At 29.4% G+C, this 9,908-nt stretch overlaps 1 protein-coding gene across 1 annotated transcript; it reads right to left on the minus strand.

The window, feature by feature from the left end:
• Nucleotides 1-1,301: 1,301 nt before the first annotated feature.
• LOC135123261 (uncharacterized) lies at nt 1,302-3,429 on the minus strand. The gene is made up of 3 exons (XM_064047757.1): nt 2,998-3,429; nt 2,808-2,950; nt 1,302-2,763 (listed from the first exon to the last, which is right to left on the minus strand). Exons 1-3 carry the CDS (start codon nt 3,088-3,090, stop codon nt 1,428-1,430), a joined length of 1,572 nt encoding a protein of 523 aa, XP_063903827.1. The 5' UTR covers nt 3,091-3,429; the 3' UTR covers nt 1,302-1,427.
• Between the last annotated feature and the right edge of the window lie 6,479 nt (nt 3,430-9,908).

The following is a 9,908-nucleotide window of genomic DNA, read 5'->3' on the forward strand; positions in this document are numbered from 1 at the left end:
GGCCCGAAATTTACAAGAAAATGTATTTAGTAAAATTTCGAAAATTTCGTTAAAAATTGGTCGAAAATTGGTGGTATTTTGCATATTTTTGTATATTTCAAAGGACGATTCTGGAAAAACCATATGATTTCTGCGGTCCGAAATCTACAGGAAAATGCATTTAGTGAAATTTCGAAAATTTCGTTGAAAATTGGTCGAAAATTGCTGGTATTTTGCATATTTTGTATATTTCAAAGGACGATTCTGGAAAAACCTCTGGACTTATCGAAGAAATGAAAGCGGATATGACTTCTTCGGCCCAAAATATACAAGAAAATGCATTTAGTGAAATTTCGGAAATTTCGTTGAAAATTGGTCGAAAATTGGTGGTATTTTGCATATTTTTGCAAGGAAATACAGATTTTGCAATTATGCTACGCCATCAGTGTGACAATGAATAAATAATTCATCACAATTAAGATAGGGTGGGTGGGCGGGCCACATTTTTTTTCTTGATCTAAGTAACTTTTTTCACAACAAGAAAAGTAAAATATGTTTAAAATGGTCAATTTTTGTAGGAAAGTATCGATTTTGCAGTTAGGTTCCGCCCCTCGGTCTGACAACGAATGAAAATTTCATCACAATTGAGAATCGAGATCGGGGCGGGTATGGGTGGGGCTTCTCTTTGGCTTTATTTTTTTTCTTAAGATACACAATATTTTTTGAACAACAGGATACTCAAAAACATGTTTTTTATATCTCGTAGAAAAATGAGAATTTTACAATTAAGCTCCGCCCCTCGGATCACGATGAATAAAAAAATCATCAGAATTGAGATAGGGCGGGTGGGTGGGGCTTATATTTTGCATTTTTTGACTTAATATACATAGCCATCTTTTCACAACAAGAAACTTAAAATATGTTTAAAATGGCACATTTTTGCAAGGAAATATAGATTTTGCAATTATGGGGCCGAGTCTAATTGCCAAATCGATATGTTCTTATACAAATTTTCCATTTTAAACATGTTTTAAGTTTCATGTTGTGAAAAAAAGTCTACACATATTAAAACAAAATGACAAAATATTAGAAAGTCTCCATTGTGATGATTTTTTTTATTCGCCGTGAACCAAGTGGGCGGAGCTTAACTGCAAAATACTTATTTCTTTACAAGAAATTAAAAAAAATGTTTTCGAGTATTGTGTTGTTCAAAGAATACTATGTATATTAAGAAAAAAATCCAAAATATAAACACTGCATTTTACAAAAGAAAAAACTACCGAATTAACAACAGACTTTTAATTAAAATTGTACACCACAAAATGTATAATTGAAGCAAAACTTACAAAAATCGGTCCAATATTCAATAAAATGGTTCATTGGAGTCAAAAACGGCGGTATGTTTTGATGTTTTTTATAACAAAGGCACGACGAAGCTTTGGCATATTTTAATACAAAGCCTTTTCATATGTTACGATCTTCTTATAAACATTACTGATATTCAAATTATTCAAAAGGGTGTAAAACCGTCTGGAAGTACGAATTTCAAACTTATCTATAAAGTACTGACGAAAGACGTTCCTAGCAAGTTCTAATAGAAGTGGAACTTGGGGCAAACTACAAATTCGGAGACTGATTTCCTCCACGTTCATGTTCCAACACAGCTCATTCAGTCTTCTATTAACAAAAAATCGCAGCAAATATTCTACGTTCTCACTCGAGTAGTTGTCGATATTTTCGAGATAACCGTCTAGATCTAAAGTGATATCGTAAATCAACGTAGGCATTATCTGTTTGTCGTAGTCAACAACCATTTCGACATCCATGTGCAACAAAATCTTAAACAACTCGCAATACCCAAACTTTTGAAAAATCCTCTGTAAACCACTCTCAGTGAGATTCAAACCATACGACAAAAAGTAACACACCACACCACTCAAAACACCCTCATCCAACTCACAGTCGATGAGGTGTTGAAACACTAGATCATCCTCCTCATTCTGAAGACAAGCCACCATTCCACTCTTCACACTACTATTTATAAAAACCTCTATCTTCTCAAACGAAACCGCGTTCCGCGACCACTCATACAGAGTACATAACGGAAGAACAGTGTTAATAGCACCCTCAAACCTCTTAATCAAAATCTTCAAATATTCCACATCTATGTAAAAAATCTGCCCGTAACTCCCCCGAGAAAAATCATCAATCACCGCACCCTCAAACATCAAAAGCAGAGACGACTCGTACTGTGCTAGCCTGAGTAAAACACTCAAATGAGTGGCCAACTCTGTGTACTCGTCGTAAGTGTAGTAAAAGAGAATTTCTTGAAGAACGGTGTCACTGCAGTGCAAAACCGACTTTTCGAAAGGGTTCAAGTCGTCTTTGTTTCGTATTCTAGGGTCAGCTCCATGGTACAGCAACAACGAAACGAACTCCAAAGCATCTGGACCTTCATGGTCCAAAGCGTCATGTAAAGCAGTGTTGCCGTACACGTCTTGGTGGTCTAAACACACCCCTCTCTCGATCAAATCTTCCGCCATCTTGACGTGGTGCTTCAAGGAAGCACACGACAAGGTGGTGTAGCCGAAATTGTCCCGATAAAAAATATCGGCGCCCCTTTGTATGAGTTGTAAGGCGAAGTAGTCACTACCGAGCTTCATTCCTCCGTGCCTATCTATATCTATGACTAAAATTGCCGTAATTAGAGCGGTTTCGCCATAGTCGCTCACCATCTCCAAAGGAAAGTCTTCTAAAGATAGTAGATAATCGAAAGCTTCTTTACTAAAACTAGGTCGTTATAGATGTTAGAGGAAACGTGAATTTACCTATTTTCGAGAATCGCGATGTGGAGGAGGTTCAAGCCGTGTTTGTCGGTGACGTGGTACCATTTCGGGGAGTTGAGGAGTTGTCTGATGGTGGGGACGTTATTTCGCACGACCGCTGTTAAAAGTTTCTTTTCTTTTTTCACCTAGAGAGATAATTGAGGGTTTTTGGAGTGTGACAATGTTGAGTTACCTGGAAGTAGTCCAATTCGATGGGGTTTTGGCTGTTGAGTCGGTACGAGCGGAAGGAGTTGTCGTCGCGGATGTAAGACACGTAAGTATGCATTTTATTGTTTTAATTTTGATGAATTAAGTGATAACCCGGCGCCTCCACCATTTTAACGTAGACGGTTAGGCAACCAGTAATACTTACAAATGTCGCATTCGTTTATTATTTAATAACAATTAAAACTGGTTATTAATCTTTAGCGTTTGGTATCAAGTTGACTTGTCGGTCTACATCGGTCGGGCAATGCTAATTTATTTAAATTCTGGTGGTGCGTAAAATCAATACTTTCGAATCACAAATGTTTCGACTTCAACACATGTCTCTAGCTGTACATGAGCACACACTGCTTTACATGTATGTCTATTAAAAAAAAAACGCACTTTATTTACTTTAATGTCAAACAGTTGTAAACATATAGGTTATGTTTACATCAACATTGCCAACACTGGATAAAAGTAACAATTTCCTTCATATTTCTGGGGATTTTTTTTTTCCATTTCACTTTTAGGCAACACTTTCATCTAAAATTGTTATTTATTTTCGTTGAAAAATATTTTCCCACTATCTTCAAACTTTTCTGATTGATAGTATACTTACACACTGATAATATTTCCAAATAAATGTAATATTCATTTGTTAGATCTGCGGTGTTGCCAGATTTTTTAAGTTACAACGTCCTATCTATAAGAAAAAGTCGTTCTGTACTTCCGACTTGAATCTGAACATTTATTCCGTAAGTACCTCGAGCGTTTCCCAAACCAGCTTGTTGAACGCATTTCGCCATAAAAAACACACACACAACGTAAGGTTCCACTCTTGTTGACGATCACAGTTCAAAGGTCTGATTTCTGGATTTTTCAACTTTCAATTTCACAGATTTTCGGTATATATTTCAGTTTTGGGATTTTTCAGTTTTTTTATTCTTCAATATTTCCGTTTTTCAGTTTCTCGGTTTTTCAATTTTTCAATTTCTCGATTTTCAGTTTGGCGATTTTTTAGTTTTATGATTCTTCAATTTTTCGTCTTCTCGATTTTTTGGCTTTACGATTTATCGATTTAATTTTTCCATTTCTCGCTCTCTCAACTTTTCGACGTTCAAGGTCTCAACTTCTCGATTTCTCGACTTCTTGAAATCCCGATTTTTCAGTTTTTCAATTTTTAGATTATACAGTTTTTCAGTTTTTCGAATTCTCTGGTTTTTGGTTTTTCAATTTTTCGATTTTTTAAATTTTTGGATTTTTCGACTTTTCAGTTTCTCAATTTTTCATGTTTCAGTTTTGGAATTTTTCAATTTTTCGCTTCAACGATTTATCAATTTTTCCTAACTTCAAATTTTACGATTTTTCAATCTATATTAATAGACTTCGTTTTCTCGATTTTTCGACTTTTAGATTGATCGATTTTTTTATTTTCCCATTTCTAGCTTTCTGAACTTTTTCGACTTCTCGATTTTTCGACTTCTTGAAATCTCGATTTTTCAGTTTTTTATTTTTCAATTTTCAGGTTTCTCTGGTTTTTGGTTTTTTAATTTTTCGATTTTTTAAATTTTCGATTTTTCCAATTTTCAACTTCTCAATTTTTCATGTTTCAGATTTGGGATTTTTCAAAATTCCGACTTTTTGAATTTTAAATTTTTCAGTTTTTCGATATTATAATTAACCGAATTTTTAAATTTTTAATTTTTTAATTTTGTCGATTTATCAGTTGATCAATTTTTCCAGTTGTGAACGTTTACAATTTGTAAATTTTAGATTTTTCAGTTTTATAATTTTTAAAGTTTTTGATTTTTCGATTTTTCAGTTTTTTGCGTTCCGAAGTTCTGGGTTTTTTTGATTCCCCGATTTTTCAGTTAATAGACTTCGATTTATCGATTTTTTGATTTTCCCATTTCTCACTCTGTCGACTTTTGGATGTTCGATTTTTCGACTTCCCGATTTCTTGAAATCTCGATTTTTCAGTTTTTAATTCTTCGATTGTTCAGTTTTTCAATTTTTCGATATCTTTGGTTTTTGGTTTTTCAATTTTTCGATTTCTGAAATTTTCGATTTTTCGACTTTTCAATTTCTTAATGTTTCAATACTTCAGTTTCAGAATTTTTCAATTTTTCGATTAATCGATTTATCAGTTTTTTCATATTTCAAAATTGGGATATTTCAACATTCCGATTTTTTAAATGTACATTTTTCAATTTTAAATTTCTCGATTTGAAATTTGATTTTTTGTATTTCAGATTTTTTAATTTCTCGATTTTTCAGTCCTTCGATTTTTCTATTTGTCAACTTTTCCAATTTTTAAATTTTAGATTTCTCAGTTTTTTTGGTTGTTAAAATTTTGGATTTTGTAATTTTTGACATTTCAAAGTTTTCAATTTCGAATTTCGAATTTCAATTTTCGATCGATTTCTCGACTTCTTGAAATCTCGATTTTTCAATTTTTCAATTCTCTAATTTTTCGATTTTATAATTATTCAATTTTTCGATTTTTGAAATGTTCAGTTTTTCGACTTTTCAATTTCTCAATTTTTCAATTTTTCAGCTATGGGATTTTTCAATTTTTCGATTTTTCGGTTAAACGATTTATCAATTTCTCGAAATTTCAATTTTGAGGTTTTTCAAAATTCCAATTTTTTTCAATTTTACATTTTTCAGTTTGTAAATTTTTCGATCTTTTCATGCTAGATTTCCCGATTTTTAAAATCTTTAAATCTTTAAATTTTAGATTTTTCAGTTTATTGATTTTTAAAATTTTTGATTTTTCGATTTCTCAATTTTTGACGTTCCTAAATTTTCGATTTTCAATTTCCCAATTAATAAATTTCGATTTCTCGATTCTTCGATTTCTTGATTTATAGATTTTTTTATTTTCCTATTTCTCGCTTTTTCCACATTTTATGTTCGATTTCTCGACTTCTTGAAATCTCGATTTTTCACTTTTTCAATTCTTTAATTTTTCGATTTTACAATTTTTCAGGTTTTCGATTTCTCTGATAATTGAAATTTTTCGATTTTTCGACTTTTCAATTTTCCAATTTTTCAATGTTTCAGTTTCGGGGTTTTTCAATTTTTCGATTAATCGATTTATCAGTTTTTTCATATTTCAAAATTGGGATATTTCAACATCCCGATTTTTTAAATGTACATTTTTCAATTTTAAATTTCTCGATTGGATATTTAATTTTTTGTATTTCAGATTTTTTAATTTCTCGATTTTTCTATTTGTCAACTTTTCCAATATTTAAATTTTAGATTTCTCAGTTTTTTTGGTTGTTAAAATTTTTGATTTTTGGATTTTCAATTTTTGACATTTGTAAGTTTTCGATTGGAATTTGGATTTTCGATCGATTTCTCGACTTCTTGAAACCTTGATTTTTCACATTTTCAATTCTCTAATTTTTCAATTTTATAATTATTCAATTTTTTTAATTTGTCTGGTTTTCGATTTTTCAATTTTTCAATTTTTCGATTTTTGAAATGTTCTGTTCTTCGACTTTTCAATTTCTCAATTTTTCAATATTTCAACTATGGGATTTTTCAATTTTTCGATTTTTCGGTTAAACTATTTATCAATTTTTCGAAATTTCAATTTTGGGGTTTTTCAAAATTCCAATTTTTTCAATTTTACATTTTTCAATTTGTAAATTTTTCGATCTTTTCATGCTAGATTTCCCGATTTTTCAATCTTTCGATTCTTGAGTTTTTTATATTTTACATTATTCGATTTTTAAAATTTTTAATTTTTCAATTTCGCGATTTTTCAGTTCTTCAATTTTTCTATGTGTGAAATTCTCCAATTTTTAAATTTTTAATTTTTCAGTTTTTCGATTTTTAAAATGTTTCGATTTTTCGATTTTTCAATTTTAGGCGTTCTTAAGTTTTCGAGTTTTCGCTTTTTCGACTGATGATTTATACATTTTTTTATTTTCCCATTTCTCGCTTTTTCCACATTTTCATGTTCAATTTTTCTTGAAATCTCGATTTTCCACTTTTTCAATTCTTTAATTTTTCGATTTTACAATTTTTCAGTTTTTCGATTTCTCTGGTTTTTGAAATTTTGGATTTTTCGTCTTTTCAATTATCCAATTTTTCAATGTTTCAGTTTCGGAATTTTTCAAGTGTTCGATTAAAATTTTTGACTTTTGGCTTTTTCAATTTTTGACGTTTCTAAGTTTTCTATTTTCGAATTTCGATTATTATCGATCGATTTCTCAACTTCTTGAAATCTCGATTTTTCAATTTTACAATTTTTCAGTTTTTCCCTGTTTTTGGTTTTTCAATTTTTCGATTTTTGAAATATTCGAATTTTTTAATTTTCAATTTCTCAATTTTTTAATGTTTCAGTTTTGGGATTTTTTAATTTTTCAATTAATCGATTCATCAATTTTTCGATATTCCAAAGTTGTAATTTTTCAACATTCCGATTTTTTAAATTTCAATTTTTCAATTTTTTTCGACTTTTTCACGTTAGATTTTTTATATTTCAGATTTTTTAGTTTGTCGATTTTTCTCTTTGTCAACTTTTCCAATTTTTGAATTTTAGATTTCTCAGTTTTTTGATTTTAAAATTTTTGACTTTTGGATTTTTCAATTTTTGACGTTTCTAAGTTTTCTGTTTTCGAATTTCGATTATTATCGATCGATTTCTCGACTTCTTGAAATTTCGATTTTTCAATTTTACAATTTTTCAGTTTTTCTCTGTTTTTGGTTTTTCAATTTGTCGATTTTTGAAATATTCGAATTTTTGACTTTTCAATTTCTCAATTTTTTTGTTTCAGTTTTGGGATTTTTCAATTTTTCGATTAATCGATTCATCAATTTTTCGATATTTTATTGTGTTATTGTATTTTATATTGTACACTTTGATCTCTGTAACTGGGTTTTTACCTGTAGAATGATCAATAAAGATTAAAGATTAAAGATTAAAGATTAAAGATATTTCAAAGTTGTAATTTTTCGACATTCCGATCTTTTAAATTTCAATTTTTCAATTTTTTTCGTTTTTTTTCCATGTTGGATTTTTTATATTTCAGACTTTTTAATTTTTCGATTTTTCGGTTCTTCGATTTTTCTAGTTCTCAACTTTTCCAAGTTTTCAATTTTAGATTTCTCAGTTTTTTTGGTTGTTAAAATTTTTAATTTTTGGATTTTTGATTTCCCAATTAATAAATTTCGATTTCTCGATTTTTCGACTGATGATTAATAAATTTCTTGATTTTCCCATTTCTCGCTTTTTCCACATTTTCATGTTCGATTTCTCGACTTATTGAAATCTCGATTTTTCACTTTTTCAATTCTTTAATTTTTCTATTTTACAATTTTTCAGTTTTTCGATTTCTCTGGTTTTTGAAATTTTGGATTTTTCGACTTTTCAATTATCCAATTTTTCAATGTTTCAGTTTCGGAATTTTTCAAGTGTTCGATTAATCGATTTATCAGTTTTCTGATATTTCAAAATTGGAATTTTTCAACATTCCGATTTTTTAAATTTAAATTTTTCGATTTGATATTTGATTTTTTATATTTCAGATTTTTTAGTTTCTCGATTTTTCAATCCTTCGATTTGTCTCTTTGTCAACTCTTCCAATTTTTAAATTTTAGATTTCTCATTTTTTTGATTTTTAAAATTTTTAACTTTTGGATTTTTCAATTTTTGACGTTTCTAAGTTTTTTATTTTCGAATTTCGATTATTATCGATCGATTTCTCAAGTTCTTGAAATCTCGATTCTTCAGTTTTACAATTTTTCAGTTTTTCTCTGTTTTTAGTTTATCAATTTGTCGATTTTTGAAATGTTCGAATTTTTCACTTTTCAATTTCTCAATTTTTTAATGTTTCTTTCAATTTTTCAATTTGTTTCGATTTTTTCCAAGTTTTAAATTTTAGATTTATCAATTTTTTGGTTTTTAAAATTTTTGATTTTTCGATTATTTTTTTTTTTTTGCTGAAGTAACAAGTATACAATTTCTGCTGGTTATTTCTTTCATAGACATTGTCAATTATTTTCCGACAATTATCATGAAATTACCTTAAAAACTTTGGAATTTCAACATCTTGTGTGTATAGTAGGAGTATTATATATGTAGATACAGAAAAAATATATGATTTAAACTAAGTCAAATATATTTGACAATGTAAGACTGAATTAATTCAGTTTAATTCATATTGAGTATAAAACTTAGAAAAATTGTACTCTAATTTTAAATTTTCCGCGTATTTTAAATTCAAATGTCGCGCGAATTCGTTGTTTTGTTTCTGGTTCTTAATTGGTGGATTTAATTTTTTGAGAGTTCTTAGCCGTCGGTGGCATAGCGAACGCCAGATCTTAGTTGGCCATGGAAACCCAACAAAGCTTTAACTAATTAAATATTGAATACTACTTTCTTTTAAATGCTTCATCCCCTAATAATTTCCTTAATAATTCTGGGGGTCTTCAAACTTTTCTGATTCATTGTAAACTTAAACATTGATAATAGTCCCAAATAAATGTAATTTTTGGCTGTGAGTGTATGAGGTGTTGCCAGATTTTTAAAGTAACTACGTAATAATTAGGTATTGAAGAGCGCGCGTTTAGTAACTCACCCTGTATATATAAATGTAGAAAAACCTATTAAAATGTGTTATTAGAACTTTGATTTTTAAATAGGTATCAAGTAATCAAGTTGCCTCATCTGTCAAATGTGTGAATTAACATTTTCCCTAAAGTAAGAAAATTCGGATTTAAACGTTAAATTCGCAAACATCAGCGATATTTAATAGAACATTTACATTAAACCTTAGAATAATAATAAACACAACTAAAATCATACCTCAGTCCAGCCTTTTTGCGTGAAAAAACGAACAAAAAACACAAGGAAACACATTCAAGAAACCATTTTGAAAA

This window comes from Zophobas morio, unplaced genomic scaffold (genome assembly GCF_036711695.1).
Source record: "Zophobas morio isolate AGI-343-1 ecotype UQ-CSIRO unplaced genomic scaffold, CSIRO_AGI_Zmor_V1 ptg000006l, whole genome shotgun sequence".
NCBI classification, from domain to species: domain Eukaryota; kingdom Metazoa; phylum Arthropoda; class Insecta; order Coleoptera; family Tenebrionidae; genus Zophobas; species Zophobas morio.

What these genes read in the sequence shown, in the direction of transcription:
- LOC135123261 (XM_064047757.1), bottom strand. Translation starts at nt 3,090, where the DNA reads ATGCATACTTACGTGTCTTACATCCGCGACGACAACTCCTTCCGCTCG. An exon ending in TCGAATTGGACTACTTCCAG is followed by an intron (nt 2,951 to 2,997) that starts GTAACTCAACAT and finishes TTATCTCTCTAG; the next exon opens with GTGAAAAAAGAAAAGAAACT. An exon ending in ATCGCGATTCTCGAAAATAG is followed by an intron (nt 2,764 to 2,807) that starts GTAAATTCACGT and finishes ACCTAGTTTTAG; the next exon opens with TAAAGAAGCTTTCGATTATC.